Raw genomic sequence first — 21,356 nt, forward strand, 5'->3', positions numbered from 1 at the left:
GCGACGCCATATTTATTTGATATATATAAGAATATTTCCAAATAAAATTAAACTTTATTATCATAACAAGAGTATTTTCATGTCCCTTTGATATAACATATGCTTATAAAAGGACGTAATAGGATTACCTCTCTTGTAAGGTTTCTTACTCACTTACCTTCCCTCGTAGCAGGTTATGTTCTCGCTACATTATGACGTATGCTCTAAATTTTTTTTTTCTTTTTGTATTATATTTTATTTTCCAATATTTCCTAAAGATAGCACTCAATCCTCACACTCTTCCCAGAGTAAATAGGATTATAGGATAACACTTCTTTGGGAAATGAAGAGGTGGAGGAGGAAAAAACGTTGTAATACTTTTAAGCATATCGTAAAAAATCTTTTTATTTTTACTTTTAAAATTACATAATTTTCTTTATATCACAGTTAAAATAAAATAAAATTAAATTAAAATTTATTATTAACTATTATTACTGACTAGAGACGGAAGTAAAATTATATTAAAAGTTTTCTTTGGTACCCTAGTTCTATACCACTGTTGACTTGATTATCACTTACCAGCTCACAAACAAAATAACATCACTGCTGACTAAATAAATAATACATGTAATAACCAGATGGAAGGTAATTTAATTTCTTCATTGTTTACATTCTGAAAAATTGCAAGTTTCGTACTTTTAATTTAATAAGTTTCTACTTGAATTTAAATTTTACAAAAATGTAATCTGGGCTGCCTGATTGTACGTTAAGATGGCGAATCTGGACTAAATAAACTCTCGTTTTACGATTTGAACAAAACAAAGGTATATTTGGGACTGCTCCGCCTGAAAGACTACCCAGTTATTAAACCCTTGCATTGGCCCCGTACACGCCGGGTTACAGGCCCTTCCTCTGAATTGGAAACCGTCAGTGTTCCTCTGACATTGACGGTTCACAAGTTCCCAAGCGTCTTTTTCAAACTGTTGGCAGTAGTTATACTACAGGGTAGGACTTAAAACCGGATTTTGCCTTTATATTTTGTCATGACTAAATCTATGTGAGCTAGTCCCTTTCGGCAGGCCGGGCTTTAAGTGTTACACTAGATCACTGCTTCGTGAAACACCACCTTGACTGGTAAAGCGGGTCTTTATTATCGAAGTAGCAAGCACATTACCTGGCAGTAGACCCAGGTATAAATTTTTAGTAGAAATTGTTAACAACTTTAAGAAAGGTTATAATTCAGTAAAGAATAAGTTCGCGCCATTTTTTGACATTCCAAAATGGAAGTGAAATTGAAGGTTAGTCGGTGAATATAAACAACATCAAAGTGAACTTAATTCAATCTTTTGTTTGTTTATAGAGCAAGTTGTGCTTAGATTACCGAATACATAGGGAACTTATGGCAGATCAGAAGATATACATAAGTTAAATATATTTTCTTCATAGGGTGCGTTCCACTAAGCGCTCACAACGATCAAAATATACCATCAGTCGTTCCACTTGGCGACCGCGGTCATAGTGGTCGTGGCGAAAACGTCACTAATGACGGCATTATTTTCGCTCACACGAAGCTCACAACGCCTCACCCTAAGAGCTGGGTCCAAGTGAGCGTTCAGAAATTTGGCGCAATTTTTAAAACAAAATATGGCGACCGAAAAAATTATCTCATGTAAATGAAAGTATTATTTCATGTAAATAATAGAATGTGTTTCTCGAAAGTCTACTAAAAATAAATAAATAAATAATTACTTATCCCTTTACACACTAAATCACTGAATAACACAAAATCATTTACCTGAAATAACTTTTAAATTCTTCATCTGAATAAAGATCAATTACACTGATAGCTAATGATCGCTTTTCATCATTGCGATTTTGTAAAATTGCATTCCACTCTAATCGGAACTAGATGAAGAACTTTCTAAAGCATTATTAATAAATATCCAACTGTTGCCACAAAAGACATTTTAATTTTATTTAAACGTAAATTTTATAAATACTCCACTAAAATGTAATATAAAAATTGAATTATATACCATATATTTTTAATATAAGTCAACTTTACCAATAATTAATAAAGTTTATTATAACTGCTTATAAACGGGTTTAAAATTAAAAAACCACCTCTTCAAGCTTCTGACTTATTTTCGAGGTCGCCATTTGTAATGTTTACATGAACGGTTAAAACGCTACGTAGTCCATTCAACTTGGGTTTTCGATTGTAACGTTCGCAAGCAAGTGGAACGGGCAAAACCGCGCGGTCGTGAGCGTGATCGTTGAGAGCGACTAGTGGAACGCACCCATAGAAGATTCTGGCTGAGATAAATTTGAACGATTTACATCTGTGAAGATCAGTCATGAACCAGAAGACCAGAAGAAAAATATGTTCCCATCTTGCCGGAACTAGAAGAGCTTATTAGGACTGAATGCAGTCTTCTATGCATGTCTAATCTTTCCAGATTTTTACAGGACTGACAATTGTGTTGCAAAACATTATAAAAAAATCACTAAAATATGTAACGCCTTGTTTTTAAGGACTAAAAAAAACAAATCTTTGAAAATAGTTAACTAGTAGCGAATATTATTTATGTACAATTTTTTGTTTAAACTTAATATCACACCAGTGGTGACTATAGAAATTTCTCCTTTCTCTCTTACAACTTTATACAATACCATTTTTTTTGGTTTAACAGTCAGCAGTTGGCACCACTGTTATGCACTCGCATATGCCTGTTTAAATTACCAGATTGACTAAATCTAAGTAAACAAAGTTTACATTGGTATGGTTTCTCGCCGGAATGTATTCTAAGATGTTTGGTTAAGGTGCTAGAATCTGAGAATGCTTTTTTACATAGTCTACATCTGTAGGGACGTTCTCCTGAATGGGTTCGCATATGCGTGGTAACGGAACTGGACTGGGAAAATCGCCGGGCGCAGATTGGACACCTGGAGGAAGAAAAACAAAATTCTTGAATATTAGGAATGGCCGATGTTTCTAGTTACTGTTGTAAATTATTCATTTGTGGGGTAGGGGGCCATCTTCAGGCTATTTACAGTCCTCTTAATGGGAGCCACGTCGTCCTGTATGCAACACTTTCCGCATTTCTCATTAGTCCTTATCAGTTCATAGTAATCAATGACTAGAAACTTCAATAAACTTACCTGAAAGGTTTCTCTCCTGAATGCGTTCTGACATGCGCAGTTAGATTAGCGGCTTGACTAAATGACTTATTACAACCGTCACATCGATACGGCTTTTCACCAGAATGTGTCCTAAGATGTGTCTTCAAGGTGCTGGGACGTGCGTACGTCTTTCCACAGATCCGGCATAGATTCGGCCGAGGTGACGGCGATCTTGCTTTCACGAGACTACCACCTGGTGGGAGGGAAAAAAAGAAAACAATGCTGCGTGTTAACTGGGTTTAGATTTATGGGAGATTTAAGTTTAAGATCGTGGTTTGGAGATGAGGCTATGTTCGTGCTGGGGTGGTCGAATCACTAAGTCTCGAAGGTGGCAAGCCTTGTTCAGGTGAACTGAACAGACTTTTTCAGATACAAGCTTTTTTTTGCGCCAAAGATTGTAGTTGCTTCCTTTAAACCTCGTGACTACGTCATACAAATAGGTCTAAAACCTGTACAGGAAACCTTTCCGGAAGATTTATTTCAACAAGGTTCCTAAGAACCATTTCAGTGTATACTTCCGGTAACATCCCTGTACGACAGCGTTTCCCAACCTTTTTGGCTCGCATACCACTTGGTAGTACATGATGCTAAATTGTACTACTTCGTAGAAATGCTTGTATTTCATGAAATTTGTTATTCTCAGTGTGTACTGTATTATTATTATTATCTTTATTTGTATAGAGATACAATGTATCTGTTACAAAGGAGTTCATGTTCTTTTTCACTTTATAAACTTTGTAAAATGTAAGATCTTAGTTTTAAAATGTTTTTTAAATAATTAAAAATTGCGTACATATTTTTCTCTTCAAAATTATTAATTAATTCACAAAGTTCTTCCTTTAGGATTATTATATTTGTGCCCAAATCTTCTAAATTAATTTCTTTTAAGCATTCACCTACCTGTAAGTACCAATTAAATTTAAAGTTGCTTGGATAGGAAATTACTCATTACAATGCAGTCTCTTTAAGCAGATCTTTACATAGTTATCATTTAAGTTCTGTTACATGATAATTCTATTAAATTTTCATTATCTTTTATCGATAATGATGTAGCTTTTCCTAAATTTTCTTTATAGAAGGTGTTTGAAATCCAATTATCATTTGTGTTTTCCGGTTTTGGGGAAAATACTCCATGAAAGACAATTTTAATCCTGTTAAATGTGCTATTATATTTTCTCGTATATCTTGAGACAGACTAATCTTATTACTGTACATACTTATTAACAACTTTACTATATAATATTATTAATTAAAATAATTTAATAATAATAAACGTTTCTATGATATTTTTCTGCTTAAATTTTTTATGTCCGCCATTATTGATTATTTTTCGCGTGCCACCAACCAGCAACTCGCGTACCACAGGTTGGGAAACGCTGCTGTACGACATCAAAAGTTTTGGCGGAATTGAAAGAATGTTAGTCCACCGGAAGTGTGCCAGTGTGAACGGAAACGTTTCCTAGTTTTCTTTGCCTTCCCTCTATACGAATAGTCTAAATGTGCAAAAGAAGATTGAATAGTTATACCTTGGTGAAGAAGTCCACTCTGCAGGCTAGCCGTATGACATGGACTGGACACTAGTCCTGGATATTCGGCAGCCGTATTGGTCAGACCAACCTCTGGGCCGTAATCTGGGAACATGGTCGCTCCTGCAGGATAGACGGCCGCCGTGGTTGTACCGTACATGGGCGAATTACCACCTGGCCAGTTTAACTGTGGAAGTAGAGAATGCGACTTAAAAATTAGAAAAATAAATGAAATCCATTGATGAAAAATAGGAATTTTTGGATGACAATAATTGCTACAAACGGAAATGGACCCCCCCACCGCTAGAAGTGCCTTTAATGGAATTTCCTGGCGAAATTTTCACGCTTAGTTTTAGGAAAATCTTTACAACTGTAACTTTGTCCAAAAAAAAAGAAGAAAAATTTCATTCCTGCGTCTCAATGGTGTCGCCTAAGCCAAATATCCACTTGGGATATCCGGCAACTATCGATTTATGATGGATACGTACTTCTAAACAAACACTCAGAAATGCCATTTTGTAAATCATGTCTCTTTGTCCCGTTTTGGAGAATCCTCAAAAATGCGTATTTCCGGTAAAGACGCGATGCGACGAGTAGTAGTGATATATTAATACTTAAACTTAACGCCCTTTATGCAACTCAACTTTTTTTTTCAAAAATTTTGACAGTTTGTACTCAGAAAAAATAGTTGATTTTAGTTCAACGTACTAATTACGAAAAATAGGTAAACACTATCAAAAATCTATTCTGTAAAGAAGACCATTTCCTTCCGGCTGATTCTATCTTAAAGTTTACTGTACGCTCTTATGGCGTCAAATAAACCTATTTGGAACTTCCTGCTGACTGTTGACTGCAGACGGACCAATTTGTTAAAAACACATTTAAGGGAACCATAGAATTTGTATTTCTGGTGAAAACTGCCCGGCTGCAGTGTTTCCTCTTCCTTATTTGGGAATACAGGAAGTGAAAATGTGACGTCGTTGTAGTGCGTCTACCCTCCACACAAACCTCTTCTATATACACAAAAACTTAAATTGATTTAGTGGTTTGCGACAGGAGAGGAGAGGAGGGGGAATGTTTGTGCGCCCTCAGTGTTGTACAGAATGATGCACGTGTTTATCGAACTGTTGCCATGGTGACGGGCCCTATATGGCTTCTTATTGGCTGGCCGTTCATCCATTCACAATGCCGTTCCAAGACCAACCCCTCTAAACATTTTTGCACCGGATATAAACCCCAACTAGGGGGAACTTGATAGTTGTTTTTCTTTTCTTTTTTTTAAGTAAATTAATTTATCAGACTTTAATTCGGTTAGAGTTAATTATTAAAATTAGATTCTACCGCCCAAATAATAATAATAATAATAATAATAATAATAATAATAATAATAATAATAATAATAATAATAATAATAATGAGATTTCTCGGCCTTATTTTCGACGAAAAATTATCATGGCAGCAACACCTGAATATCACTGCTGTAAAAGCCAAGAAAACCCTCGATTTACTAAAATTTTTAAGTAACTATAAATGGGGGTTGGAACGGGAAATTTTAAAAAGAGTATTCATGACAATGACTCGTTCGAGATTGGAATATGGAGCTCCGGTCTTCAACTCTGCAAGAAAGTCACGGCTGCAAATAATAGACAGAGTGTACAACGAAGGACTTAGGCTAATCACAGGAGCGTATCGAACAAGTCCTCTTCATAGCCTGTACGTAGAGTCCAGTATGCCACCGCCTAAATTACGGAGGGAACAATTAACGTTGAGCTACGCTGCTAGAATTTGGGGAAAACCTAGGCACCCTCTATTTAAGACGTTGTTTGAAAACATAAATCATAATGATTTTAGCCAGCAAAGAACCCGGACGCGACCTCTGAGGATCAGAGTGAAGGAACTATTAGACGGAGAGAGTACGCAATTTGGACCTGTAGAGGAAAACAGTATGACTTCTCCTCCTTGGCAAATAACTCCCGCTAACATCTGCATGAAACTGGCCGCCTATCGAAAAGAAGAAACCTCTCCCATTATTTATAGGCAAGAATTATTAGATATTTTACATAGAAAGGAAGAGTATCGACCCATATTTACAGATGGGTCGAAGACGGAGAGCGGCGTAGGAAGTGCCATATTCACATATGGAATAACAGAAACGTGGACACTACCCCGATGTAGCTCTGTATACACAGCAGAACTATACGCAATCGCTCAGGCTCTCCAAAGATCACTGGATAATGGATACAATAAAGTAATGATCCTTTCGGACTCATTAAGTGCACTCTCAGCTCTTTCGGATGTATTCTCCCTGGACCCTTTTATTAGGAAAATATATAATCTTCTAGTTCAGCTGAAATCTCACGGTCAACGAGTGATGTTCACATGGGTACCAGGCCACATTGGCATAGCTGGCAATGAAAAAGTGGATCAGGCGGCAAAAAGTGCCGCCTCTAATCAAATACGAAGTGACATCCCTGTACGACCCACTGATCTAAAAGCTCAAATAAGAGAAATTATAATTAGAAAATGGCAGCATCAGTGGGATTGCGTCAATGAAAAACTTAAAGATATTGAATCACGGGTGCAACGTTCAGCAGCTGAGAATCTCCCGCGGCGAGAGTCGGTTATAATTACGAGGCTGAGAATTGGACACACTCGAGTGACCCATGGACATCTCCTTACTGGGGCTAGAAGACCGAGGTGCTCATGGTGCAATGAAAGGCTGACTGTGGCACATGTGTTGGAAGAGTGCCAGACCCTGCGTCAACAAAGAGCTCAAGCAGGTTTGCCAGATGATTTGCGTGCAGTACTAGAAATAGGGTCTTCTCACAAAAAAAGGCTATTTGCATTTTTGAAGAAAATTCAATTTTATGATAAAATTTAGGATTAGGGTAGCTAATAGGTTAGTTTAATAAAAGGGGAGAGGAATATCGAGTACTCTCCCCTCTGGATGGACGAAGTATGAATATATCAGTAGGCATGAATGTATTTATCAGCGAGAGTGTATTTATCAGCGAGAGTGTATCTATAAGCAAGAGTGTATTTATAAGGGTAAATGTATTTATAAGCATGAACGCATTTATAAGCATGAATGTTCTAATTAAGAAGAATGTAGGTATGAATGAGTGTAAATGTTGTACATATTGCTAGGCTTAGTTTATTTTAAGGGGTGTAGGAATATATAAAGAGTACTACACCCCAAAGTTCAAAAATGATAGCTAGAATAGTTTGGGAAAGAATAATAGATGCAAATAGCCTTTAGGTGGTGAATAAAACCGAGATAAGACGAATGAGTTTGGTAAGAAGATGATGGCACCACAGGGTACCCGCACTCCCTCTTGTCGGCTGGGCCGATAACTTATGAAGGGAAGTGTGGACCTAGGTCGGATTACCCGGGGCTCCGCCATGCCTCACTGGATGAGATATTGGTTGGACGCAAATCGGGAAGAGAGACATGTGCCATCCTGGTCCGAGAAAAGAAAATAGCTCTAGGGGCGCTAATGGCCTAGTCGTCGATGCGCCAAAGAAAAAAAAAAAAAAAAAAAAAAAAAAAAAAAAAAAAAAAAAAAAAAAATAATAATAATAATAATAATAATGGATTCCAGCTGGAGATCTCCCACTTACAAAGCCACGCTCATGACCACAAGACCAACACCCTGGCAAGATATTCTTACCTAATCATAGGTCAAGAAGTCTTGCATACGGGGTACATTATCATGATGTAATGGTTACTTTTATTTGATGACAAAAACAAATTTATCCTGATTCACCCACAACCATTACATTACACTAATTTTTTTTTTTAAATCTTCAATTATTATTATTATTTTTGTTCTTTGCGTCACCAATAACCATTTTCCGCAGCCAGAGGAGCTCCCCAAAACTGGTGTTTCTGGTGGAAAATTAATATGGAAAACCGTTCACGAGTAGATAAAATTGTAACTTTGATCTTAAATATCTCGACAAATATTAAGGGATATCGAAACGGGATTAACGTCATTTATCATAATTTTTTATGTAGTTTTCAAGATCATTGTCCAAACCAGTGGTCCTTATGAAACCCCAATCAGGTTTTAGGCCGTAACTCCGCCTAAAAATGAAGATACAGCATCGGGGCGAGGAAAATTTGAAAAATAGATAAAAAAAAAAGCAGTTTTTTTAATGCGTTTTACCGGATTTCCGCTTTCTTAAAAAGTTATTAGCGTTTTAAATGGATCACCCTGTATGTAAAGTTTTAGCTTCCTGGGTCTGTTTCACCCTCCCAAAAGAAATATTTTCTAAACACACACAAACAAACAGGGAAATCATTTTCCAAGAATCACTTTTCCTGACTCATCATCGGGGCCTCCATGAGCTCGATATGAAATTTCCCAATTGATCGCATTCATTTCCTGCCGAAGGAAAAGAAAAGTTTATAACTTTAGAATCCTGGAATCAGGCTGCTATACAGCAATACACGCCTGTGGAGAATGTTTAGTATAACTCAGTCCTGTAGAACATACCTTGATTCCCGCTGGGCATAACCTTTATTTACATCTATTAAATCTGGATTGTTGCAAAAAAAAAAATAAAAAAAATTACAGTCATAAAGGAGAATTTTCCCTTTATTTTAAAGAAAATTTGGGAATTTTATCTTTTATAGAAAAAGAGAAAAAAATTGTCAAAGTTGGGTGTTTTTCAACGTTACGCTTTTTCGTGCAGTTTTTGACGATCAACCCTTATACAACTGTCCTACCGGACAGTTTTAATAAATAGAATTGAGGTTCCCAAAAAAGCGGAAACAGCGCCTTTCCTCTCCCCCATATTAAAGTTTTTTTAGTGTGCACACTCGCATGACTTTTTCCTACACCATTAATACATTAAGTATACTCGTATTTTCAAAAATTTAGGCGGCGATCTAGATCGGACTTACAATGGCCCCATCCTCCAACCTGTACCCTCTAAACCAGAGGTTTCCAAACTTCCGGTACCGCCACTCCCCTCTTCTTGCGCTCCATAAATGTCTCTCTCTTTCCCCTTAACACCAGTTAAGCGGTGGAATTTAATTTAAAAAACCCTACCACAGTGTGCGGAATTAAAATCAGACAATGCCGTGTATACACGTCGAACGCAGGGCAAAACAACCAAGAACGTTTACAACGTCGTAATAGTCACTGCAAGCGACTTTTTCTGCAATCTCTCTCTGGGGCTTACAGATTACCAGAAGCATTCTGTGCTCATTTCAAAAAATCTTGCACCACTTCATTGCTCTAGTTAACTAGGGACCACAAGAGCTTTTACAAGGAAGAAGAAAAGAGCTTTGAATTCTGTGCCAAAATGAAATCATGCTCTGAATCTCTATCTAAAAGGTAAAAACGGGCATTGCACACGGGTTTTGGGAGCTTCTATTTGTGTGCGTAATTCTCCCAAACTCTAATGCGGAGACCCAAACATGTACCAACCACTTGGTCATTTGGCTGGCTCCCACCGCAGTTCTATTGGGTAAGATAAAGGTTACATCCCCACCAAATAATATTCTTATTGTATTTTATTAAAATTTCGAGATTTTTTTATAGTTTATGGCAATGGCATATTTTTCACAACGAGTATACACGTCGAACGCACCGTATTGGAGATTTGGTTTGACGTGTATACACGTCAAACACACTTAACAGGTTAATTTTGTAAAAACCATTCTTATATTGGAATAATTTAAAGTATCAGTATTCCATCTTTTGTGAAATTCTTAACTGGAATATTGTGGACTCCCACAATTCAAGTCTGATCATTTGTAGGAATATGAGAAAGCAAGAAAATGACTTAAGCGAGTACCTGGTTGCAGTTCTGCAGGTGCTGGCCAGGTGAGGTGTCGTGATGAAAGGTGGAGGGGAAGAAATTGGCATTGGCCGCAGCATCCCCGTCATAGCCGCAATTCTAGCAATAAGAATATCTCTTCTTAAATCAAATTATTTGAAATTTGTGCTTTTTTTTAGCTTAATTAGCTGTTAATTGAAGTCCAAACTTACTGTAAGATTAGGAGTGGGTGTGGTAGACTGCGGATGCACTACCGCCTGTTTCAGCGACAACAGGACGTCAGCTGTTTCTTGCGGAACTACGTCATACCTGGAAATTTAGTAAGGATACATTAATTTTGAGGGGACAGTTCAGTAATAATGGTCAGAACGCTGGTTGCCTTGAAGATTGTCCCTTTTCATTCATCTTTAAGGTTGGGATCATTAAAGGTCTGTGTGAGTGAGATAGATCGAGGAAAGAGGAAGAGATTGCAACTTCCAATTTGATACGAGTATTTTAGCTCAGGCGTTCCAAAAGAGTTGCCAAAATAGGATGTTTGGTCAAAGATCGATCAACCAGGAAGTTGTAGATTTGTGTGTTTGTAATCGCTACAGGAAGTTTTATCAGGAAATCTGTAGCAGCCGTTTCTCAAGGAAACTAAAAAATCGATTAAGTAGAGTTCCAAATCTGAATACCCAACTTTAAATTTCCTCGTTTTTCCCGGGCATTTAGTGCGTAAAACCCACTTTTTTGGTTTCACTGGACTTTAAAACAGGTACGAGATAGTAGATATTCTAAATTTAAAGAATATCGATTGGAACGACAGTGCTATTGTAGTCACTTTGTTAATTGAAGCAGAATTCTTTGGGAGAGTCGGAAATGGAGTTTTACTCTTGTTAGACGAGTTGCAAGAGCAGGTCCTAACCTGTACGAAATTCCAGCCGGAAGTGTAACTTTTTTGTTTCAAAGGATTTTTTTTACATTTGAATATCTATCCCACATCTTATAACCTCTTTTTGTTACAGTGAACTTGTACGAGTACAATATTGAAGTTCAACTATCTAGTAGTCTTTAAAGACTGCCTCCTGGTCATCGACCATCGGGGGAGTCGGTCATATCATGCATTACATAGATTACATTACATGATTTAGTACATTACAATTAATATAAACGAGTAAATAAAGGAAAGATACTCCTAATAAATAAAAAATAAAAATTAAATTAAATCAAATAATGACCCACACAAATAATAGCTTCTACATTTTTAACATGTTTTGTCGCAGCATCGTGGCAATCTTACAGTAACTGACGACAACCATCCAGCCACAGTCTCCATTTAAATATTTCTTTAAAACATCTTTCTGCACTATCTCTTGATTAAAATTATTTTAATCTAATTTCTTTTAATCTGGCACAGACAGCTATGAAATGGAAAGAGTCTTCCGTTTGAGACAAGTTATACAACGTACAACTATCTAGTAATCTATTTATCTATCTATCAAAAAATTTAATCACATAAGCAGTGGTAAAAGAGGGTAAAAGAGAGTTTATTCTTTAAATCCATCATCGAGCAATGGTTTGAAATGATCAAGTTAGATAGCATTTCTAATCGTACCTTGGGAGTATGAGGGTTAAATGGGAACTAGTGTTAAATTACTGTGCGCGAGCTAGAGCGGAATTGAAAAAGCTATATTAGTTTCTGCCGGTCAGACGGAAGTAAATACAAATGATAATGATATAGACGTTACCTGTAAGAATTGGTGTTGGCTTGATGCGAGGAATGGTGATGAGGCGAGGCGGCAAAGGAGAAAAGAGGCGGCAGAGAATCCAGCTCGAGGGCGGTGAGCGCTGCGCTCATCTCCTCGTCGCGGCCGGTGGTCCAACAGTCGGTGAGGGCGCCGACCACGGGCTGACTGGCAGCCGAGGAAACCGCAGGCATGGCACCGCCGCCTCCGAGCAGCGCCGCCGAGCTGGCACTGCCGCCCCACCAGCCGGGGGCGTCCACCACGCAGCCGCCACTGTCGCTCACCATCAGCATCTCCACGGAGGCCGTCACTGCCGCCCGTAGCGGCTCTGTTCCTGCAAAACCACCAGTGCAACCAAAATCATTTTAACATTCTCTGTGAACTTCTTAATGTTAAGGCCCATTCATTAAGGTCCGCTCAGCAGATCCTTCTCCTGCTGATCCACCAAAGAGTATTGCAAGATCTCATACTCTGTACAATTGTTTTTATTATGATAGGCGTTTCGATCGACCGCAATGTCGACGTTATTTCGAAGAATTACGCCGATAATTTTATCTTATCATCTGATTATCCTGCATTAGATTAGCATAACAAAATAAGTTAATGTTAGCAAAACCAAACAACTGACCAACTACCAGGAATCTGCAGCACAACAATCTCTCGCTCTTAAAACAACCAATCGAACTAAATCTAGCGCCCAAACCCACACATTTCCCCAAACCAATACTTTTCAACTTGATATTTTTATAGTAAAAAGTAGTCAGCTTCAATATTAACTACAATAAAGAGTAGGAGGAATTGTGACCTCACAGCATCACTTCTAGTTCTTGGGCGAAGTTTCAAACCAAAGCGGCCGGCATACAAGTTTTAGTCCTTTAAGTTCAATTGATATACTTTAGCGTTTCTTTAGAATACAGTTTCAGAAAACTCGAAACAATCTTAGTAACATTTCCGGTCCATTGATACTCCTTAAATTTGGACTTTTACCAAAACATTTGCGAGCTCAGCGTCTAAATACCCCAAAATTAGACCACACTGAGCCGAATAGTAGTCTTACTTTCTTTCTACTTAATTTCTATTATTGCCTATTAAATATAATCTAAGGGCTAGGCCAATCCCGTAATACACCTTAGCTTTGCAGGTCTTGCCGGCTACTGCGGCGCCCTAATCACACAGGTACTGTACAGGTATGCCACTACAACACTGTAAAAATTAAATACGATAATTTTTGTGTCAAGTAATTCACAATATACAGTGTTCATTTTAAGACGGCTCAAATGCATTTCATGCTTAAACGGTTGATCTGAGCGAAAAATGGTAGAGGAAAAATTTGTTGCCCGTCACCTCTAGTTTCAGACTATGTGACTTGATTTTAGATTCCTGCCCGCATACGCGGCTGACGCGCGACTAAAAGTGAGGGTTTGCAATTGACCCTCATTTTCATATACACAGTTTTAAAGAGTATAAAAAATTATGAAAGAAATGGGAAACCGCAATTCGATATCTTCAAAATTAAAAGTGCTAGGCCATTTCAGAATCTGGTATTTATTAATCATATTTCATTTTTTAACTTGTTATCGAGGAGAAAGAAGATCACGCGATAGGTCATTTTTGTGTATTTTTTCATCCCCTTTCTACTAAAAATGTTGCCAAGGCAGAAAAGCTAGTATTTTTCTTAATATCGGGAAATATGACGTTTTCCGAGTGATTTATCTAAGAAAAATCAAATGTTAAAAGCTTTAGATGTTCTCAAGCATACACAAAATGGCTGAAAATTAATTTTACATCTGTTACAAACAAGAAGGTTTAATAATTATTTGGTAATTTTTGGAAGAGTTGCGTTTAATTACCAAAAATATTGGAAACCTCCTGCCACATATTTAAGTGATCAATATCTTTCATCAAATGCAACAAATTGCACTATAAACATTTCACTTCTGATCTCTCTGAAATATTTGATGAAATGTTAGGAAATATTTTTCAAATGATATCAATTTTTAGAAAATCTATCTATCTTTCAGAACCGTGTCATCAGAATCGAATTCGGACTAAAACTTTTCTGAGTAATAACATTTTTATTGGAAAAAAGTAATGATTTTAGAGAAAAAAATTTAAAGTGACGTCACTCAAGAACAGTGGAAAATATGAAGTTGGCCAATACGTCATTGAACTCCACTTTAGATGTACTACACACAGTAGGACTATTGGACATTAGTTACTGGTTCATCCTGTATATTGAGAGTTATTTTAAGATCCATTACATTATATAACCATAGTATTTGTAAACTTTAACTACAAATATAATGTATTGGGGCGCGAAAATTTATTTTGAGTATGGGGGCGACCGGAAGTTAAGATACCACTGTCTTAATTTACGCCATGAGCTTACAAAATTTATTGGAGAATCTTTAGAGTCATTTTTAAGTTAATCTCAAGTACAAATTTATAAATGTATCTTCTGTAAAGTGCAATTGCACCTGTTGAGATACTTTGACAGCAAAAGATAATATAATTTTGGTACCCACAATGAAATATGAGGTTTGAGCGTCTAGGGACGTACAAATTTTGTAAAAGCAAGGTAAGTACATTGTGTTAAGTGCTTAGGGGAATATTAAGGAGAAAGTCATGCTAGTGTTCAAACAAAATTTATTTTGGTTATTTATTTTAAAAGATAATTTCTATCTAGACTTGAAGAGACGGAAGTTATCTTAGACGGAAGCAAGTTTACCATCGTAATACGAGTTATTTCCACCCTCAGCCCCTTGACCGGATCAATATAGACCGCCATTCTAACCCGCACTACAGCTGGAGGGCTACAACTGGGTGGAGCCTATTCCAACCAATCAGGTTGCTCTATAGAACCTCTATTCTGTGTGTTCTTTGTGTGTAAGTGTGAGTGTGTGTGTTTGTAAGTAAATCTTGATTTGTTCCTTTGTTGACGCTTTTTTACGTTGTTATTGTTTTTTGTGATACTACAAAAGTGTTTATGCGTACATATTTGAACTACAGCTTCTAAAAATTAAAACACGAAGATAAACCCAGTAAGCACAAATCTAAATTTCTTTAAGAAGATGGCTTCGCTCAAAATACAAAGGGTGATTGCAAATTTGAAGCATTTACTATTGTGAAGAATCAAAAATTTCAAATTTCAAATTAATCTTTATCGGAAATAATTCTCGAAAACTGGACCCACAGGAAGTGGAAACTGAGTACCTGGAAACCTGACCGCTACTTAGCGATCTAATTCCCTTTATCGGAAGTAGCCCTTTACGGACCGGATTTTAGATCTTTTCTTGGTCTTTTTCTGTCAGGACAATTATTAGACCTACTCATTTTATACTTACTGCACAGCACTACAGCCCGTGGTGGGCCTTGGCTTCCTTGACAACATTAAGCCATTGCTCCCTGCACTCGTCTTTCCTTTTCCAATTTGTGACGCCCAATATATTCAAGCCGTTTTTGACATCCTGAGCCCAACGACCTCTTAGACGTGAGTAAAAGTAAAGTAATTGCCTATTTTTTCAGGCGGGGCTTAACGTCCAACTACCAATTAGGTGTCGTGCACGGAGGCGACTAGCAAACATACTTTACTATAAATTTCTTTGATTAACCATTTAAATAAAATCCAAGGACTAAGACCGGGAATCGAACCCAGTAACACAATACATATTAGCTTCGCAGACTCTTCTTGGACGTCCTCTTCGTCTTTTGCCTTGCAAAGCGGATAAAAAGATTTTCTTCGGCATATTCTATCGTCCGGCATTCTAACTATAATGGCCCAACCATTCTACTCGCTTTAATAAACTTAACAATATCACACTCTCCATACAGCTCATATAGCTCCTTATCCTCCATTCACCTTCCTCAAATACGGGTCCATATATCTTCCTCAGCATTTTTCTTTCAAAGAATTTCAACATTTTCACCGATAACCGTACATAGGGTCCATGTTTCGGAGGTATAAGTCACGACTGGTCTTATTAATGTTTTGTGAAAACTCATTTTTTAAAGGTGGATTAAATGAGTCCCGAATTTGGGTACCGGAAGTAGCCCTTTACGGACCGGATTTTAGATCTTTTCTTGGTCCTTACCTGTTGGGGCCATTTTTAGCCCTAATTATTTTAAAGGTGGATTAAATGAGTCCGAATTTGGTAATAAGCTCACAAGCGGAAGTACCCCTTTACTGAGTGGTGAGATTTCCCCAAAAAACAGCTTCTACTATTTCATTTAAACTTTGTATTCTCCTTGCATTAGTGTTGGTTCTTTTTCCAGACTATTCGATTTAAAGGGCGCTCATTGCTATTCGAATTCACTATTTCAGTATAATGTACGACTCTACGTGTTTTATTACTATAATTTTATTAAAAGCTCTGCTAAACGGCCGAGTTGGTAGAGAATTTTAAAATACCGGAAGTTAACGTGTTGTAGATCGGATTTTTCCACTTTTCGAAAATTGCCTTCTGAATTTTCCTCTAAATCTTATATTTAGATCGAAAGTTTTTATGTTGTAAGACGTGTGAGTATACTCAGTGAATTTTTATTTATTCCAAGGTCAACGTATCTTAAGAAGAAGAAGGAAGAAAATAAATTTATTATCCTGGTTGTTCCCTAAGAATAAATACATGTGCAGTTGGAGGCCCTATTAGTTTGGCCTAACTTTTAAATATTTATAAATAAAAATAAGTATTTACAAAAATGAAAGATTAAAATTAATAAAATAAAGGGATACAATTATGGTTTCGGAGGAAGGGATTTAAAGATGGAAATGGTAGGAGCATGGCGGACAGGTAATGGTAAGGAATTCTCCAGAGAGAGGTAGCCAGTATTAGGAAGGATTTGTCAAAGGATGAGGTACGGTGTGAGGGAATATAGAGATCAGAGATCTCACCACTCAGAGGGAACGAGATCTAGTATTATGGGGAATGGATGGAGGATTTGGAACTTGAAGTGTTGGAAAATATAAGATGGTGTCTTTGAGGTAGCCGCTAGAGGTGGCGGCGATAGGCTAGAAAAAGCCACTTCAAATCTTAGAGGTAACGGCTGCATTTTGCTGACCGCTGATTCGCTTCAGAGCCAATTATTGTCCTGTTGCATACATTCACCGCATTTTCCTGCATTTTTATAAATCGTCCAGTGAGATTGGGTGATGCATTTCAACTCCTTGGTGCTGTGAGTGGCGCTGACGATGCCAGCCAGTTTCATGGACTTTGCAGGCTTTTAATTTAAGGTTTTGTGGAGGGGATTTTCAAAAAATTAATGGTTAATTGAATCAGTTAAAAGTGTTTACTAGTTTCTTGCAAAATTAATGAAGTGCAATTAAGATTAGCACCACTGCATCTGTTGCATTCTTGGAGAGTGCATATAATCGTTCTTAATTCGCTCTCAAGTCGATAAACTGTAATTTTTTTTTTGTGTATATCCTTGGTAACTATAGCAACCAAATATTTTTCTCACAGTGTCCCCCAGTTGGCGATGAGTGGTGGAGAGGATGTCAATGCGAGTAAAGAGCGGACGTAACTCTATAGCGGCAGGTCGAGTTCGATGAAGCGGAAGCTCGAGGAAGGTGCTGCTAGGGTTACAGGCCCTTCCCCCTCGCCCACTATCTCTGTCTCTCTCCTTCCTCTCAACACTCGATACTCACGTAAAAGTCACCCTGGTGTCCACTTAATGAATCAACTCAAAATTTTATGAATGGAACAAAGCAAAAAAGAAGAGGATAGACGCTTCATTAATACCAGGATGGAGCCTCTCCCTGATTGGGGGGGGGGGAATAGCCGAGTTAACTCACAAAAGTCAGCAAATTTTGCATAACTTCCTAAAAAACCGAAAAAAAAGATGTTTTTCTTGAAGATTCGTCCGCCTAACCGGAAAGCACCCCCCACCCCCACCCCCACTTTTTCGGGGAAAACACAATTGGTTACTTGGAGTAAGGGGGTTAAACAAGTTATGAAATTAGAGAAGAAAAGTTAGAGCTCTGTTTCTCAGGAACGGTTCAAAGCGGAAGTTGAGGAAAACGGAAAAGTGAACTTCCGTCATCCACAGGTTCAGCACTTCCCAAACAATGCTTACTAGAGTTGATCCCTCACTTTTACTTGATGCATTTTTTTTTTCCAGAAAGATTCATTCCTTAGAGTTATTCTGAGAGATAAACGTAAACATGACCATGAATATATAGGTTTCGTGACCGTAAATTGTTAAACTTAGGATTCAAGATAGGCGAGGAATCGGTCAAATAAAAAACAAACTCGTCTTTTTTTCCAACGTTTCGACAAATATATCCAGGCCCTGAAGAGGACAATATATTTGTCGAAACGTTGGCTAGAAGACGAGTTTGTTTTTTATCTGACCGATTCCTCGCTAACCTAGAATTCTAAGTTAAACATGACTCTAAACTGCCCATTTCTCGTACTGCCGCATCTTTTCCTTCCTGTCTCAATCTAACGATAGCTGCAGGTTTTAGCTCTCCTTTTTTTCCCTGCTCCTTAACCTATCCTGCTCACTTAACCTTTCTCGTTCCTCACTTATTATATGAAGGTTAAAATGTATTGAACATTATACTTCATTATTTATTTTATGTATATATTTATTTAAATAAATATTTATTCATTTATCAATTCAATTCAACAGGTCATGACGCAAGATGTGTGGAGTGACTGAGCCATCCGAGACACCGGGTGCCTCCTCGAGTTAAGCAGCCATCTATTACGCAGACCTGAGTGGGTCTTTCACTTTCTTAGTAAGCTTGCGGAGTATGCCAGGTTGTACCCTGGGGGAAGAGGTGTATAAACTTCAAGAAATGGGTATCCCTCACTTCCTGAGGCTTCTCCACAGTGTCTGTCTCTGGATAACACACATGTTACGGCGGATATATCCTTTTGTAGGAAAGTGTCTATCATCAGGGTTTGGTTGTCCATAACTACCGGGCTCACCGTTCCCTTTTGGGTTTCCCAAGAGAGTTTGGGTGGTTACCAGTATTGTTGGAGAGCAAACATTTACAGCTTCTCAGAATACTTGCAAACTATCGGTTTCCTCAAAGAGAAAGAAGCCATCCCAGAAACTGTTTCCAGAAAACCAGAACATCCGTTTAACGGGAGTGCTTTGAGCTGTACCAAAAAAGGGGTGGTAAATCCTTGTCTATCGTTTCCCAGGTTTTCTCCTAGAACTTCCCTGGACAAGCTGGGTTTATCACGTTGAGGTGTCATTTGGGATCAGTCAGGGGTGGCCGCAGAATAGAAAAGTTAACGCCAAAGATTAAAGAAAATTTGTTAGCTGCATTGTTGTTAGTTTTTGGAGAATTTTCTCGTTAGATTTTCCGAAGATTTTCTGTAAATCTTTATCCAAAATGGGAACATGTTGAGCCAACACTTTTACTTTACTATCTTCCTGCAGAAATCAATTAAAAAGAGTTCTCGGGAGCGTGGCCTTTTCTCAAAAATGAGCCTTTTATTTCAGTAACTGAAGCGGGAAAATTTCAGACGGCTTTCTGCCATAGACAATTATGTAATTAGAATTAAATCAGAACTTTAAGATTTTTTACTTTAAAAAAAATATTCGACCTAAATATTAAGTATCTATGTCCACAACAGTAGAAGAAAACAGCTGCGTCAGTGTGTACTAACGCTAAAATCAGCACTTCCGGTCGACTAACATTCTGTATAACACATAACTGAACCGCACAATATACAGAAATAAGAAATCGACTAAAAGTGTGAACTATTTAGGTGAGGAAAATCGTCATTTGACGCATTTCAGTTGAATCCTTGAAGTGACAATATGGTATCTGAAGCGAAATAAAATGCCTGGTGTAAGTTACCTACTAATTTTTGTTATTGAGATATTTTAGGATGTACACACATTGGACCGGATGTTAAAATAATTTTAGCGCGTATAGGAGAACCTATAAGATTGGGTATTTCCGTTGTGAACTCCAGATCTTAACTTAAGAGACAGAGGATGGACGCCACGGTAGCCGAGCGGTTAAGAGACTAGACCCGCAATGCTAAGATGTATTGTTGGTTTAGTGGGTTCGATTCCCTGGTCTAGGTCTTGGATTTTATTTAATGGTTAATATGAGAAATTTACAGTAAAGTATGTTTGCTAGTCTGCCTCCGTCCGCTACAACTAATTGGTATTTGGACGTTAAGCCCTGCCTGAAAAAATAGGCAATTACGTTACTTTACTTTACTACTTTACTAAGAGACAGAAGAAGTAAAAAAAAAAAAAAAAAAAAAAACAAGTTATGTTGCGGATCGTGTAGTGGTAAATGTGTCCAATATGGAAAGAACCAAGTTTGCCGAAAGAAAATTTGTCTACGGAAGCTGAGTTCAAAGAAAGTCGTGCTTAAGTTCAGTTACTTGGTTTTAATTAACTAATTACTTAGTAACAATCCAAAACTAACCGGTAGATGTAGCTGCAGCCAGATAGATGCCGGTGTTTGTTAACACTCTTGCAAATGGTAGTCCGGGACGATGGATGTCCTCTTGAAGAAGGTGGAAGAACACACTTACTGAAAGAGTTCACTAGTTTGTGGCTGCACTTCCTCAACTGGGCTCACTTGCGACTATTTCATCAGCACCACATCACACACAAATACGGCGACGATGTGCAGTGCACACACAGCACAGACAAACACACCACCAGGGCTGCTACGTCACAAACTAGCCACCATGGAGGGGGGTTTCTGGTGGTTGAGACGCTAAATAGAGGGATCACACAAAAAAACACACCCGCCTACGATGTTAACACTGGTCGACCTGAACACCCCTCCTTCAAGCAGGTCGGCCGTGTGTGGGAGAGAGAGAGAGAGGGTGAACGGATGTGTTGCTACTCTTTCAAACAGGAAGTATTGCGAATCTATTCTAGGTGGTCATTTTGGAGACTCCCAATAGATAGGCATACCTGTCTACAATATAAGTAGCAGTGACGTTTTTCAATTTTTCCCGCTAAAACACAAAAAAATGTGCTGATACACAGGATGATCCATTTAAAACGCTAATAACTTTTTAGGGAAGCGGAAATCCGGAAAAACCCTTTAACGAACTATATGTTTTCTTTAGTCTAATTTTCAAATTTTCCACGCCCCGATGCTGTATCTTCATTTTTGGCGGAGTTACGGTCAAAAAACTAATCAGGGTTTCATAAGAACCACTGGTTT

At 37.8% G+C, this 21,356-nt stretch overlaps 1 protein-coding gene across 2 annotated transcripts; it reads right to left on the reverse strand.

Moving 5' to 3' along the window:
- Positions 1-378: 378 nt before the first annotated feature.
- LOC141446687 (uncharacterized) lies at positions 379-21,356 on the reverse strand. 2 transcript variants are annotated; one of them, XM_074113346.1, is made up of 7 exons: positions 20,601-21,356; positions 12,206-12,536; positions 10,691-10,787; positions 10,497-10,598; positions 4,689-4,875; positions 3,142-3,355; positions 379-2,925 (listed from the first exon to the last, which is right to left on the reverse strand). In XM_074113346.1, exons 2-7 carry the CDS (start codon positions 12,493-12,495, stop codon positions 2,673-2,675), a joined length of 1,143 nt encoding a protein of 380 aa, XP_073969447.1. In that variant the 5' UTR covers positions 12,496-12,536; positions 20,601-21,356; the 3' UTR covers positions 379-2,672. The 2 variants fall into 2 exon arrangements, with proteins under 2 accessions (XP_073969447.1, XP_073969449.1); XM_074113348.1 differs by lacking the exon at positions 20,601-21,356 and having other exon boundaries at positions 12,206-12,692.

The sequence above is a fragment of the Rhodnius prolixus genome, unplaced genomic scaffold (genome assembly GCF_049639745.1).
Source record: "Rhodnius prolixus isolate KJV_2025 unplaced genomic scaffold, Rpr scaffold_7, whole genome shotgun sequence".
Lineage (NCBI taxonomy): Eukaryota > Metazoa > Arthropoda > Insecta > Hemiptera > Reduviidae > Rhodnius > Rhodnius prolixus.

Excerpts from the sequence above, each read along its gene's own strand:
- LOC141446687 (XM_074113346.1), bottom strand. The coding sequence starts at position 12,495 with ATGCTGATGGTGAGCGACAGTGGCGGCTGCGTGGTGGACGCCCCCGGC. Across the intron at positions 10,788-12,205 it reads GCCAACACCAATTCTTACAG|GTATGACGTAGTTCCGCAAG; the intron begins GTAACGTCTATA and ends CTAAATTTCCAG. Across the intron at positions 3,356-4,688 it reads GAGTGGACTTCTTCACCAAG|GTGGTAGTCTCGTGAAAGCA; the intron begins GTATAACTATTC and ends CCCTCCCACCAG.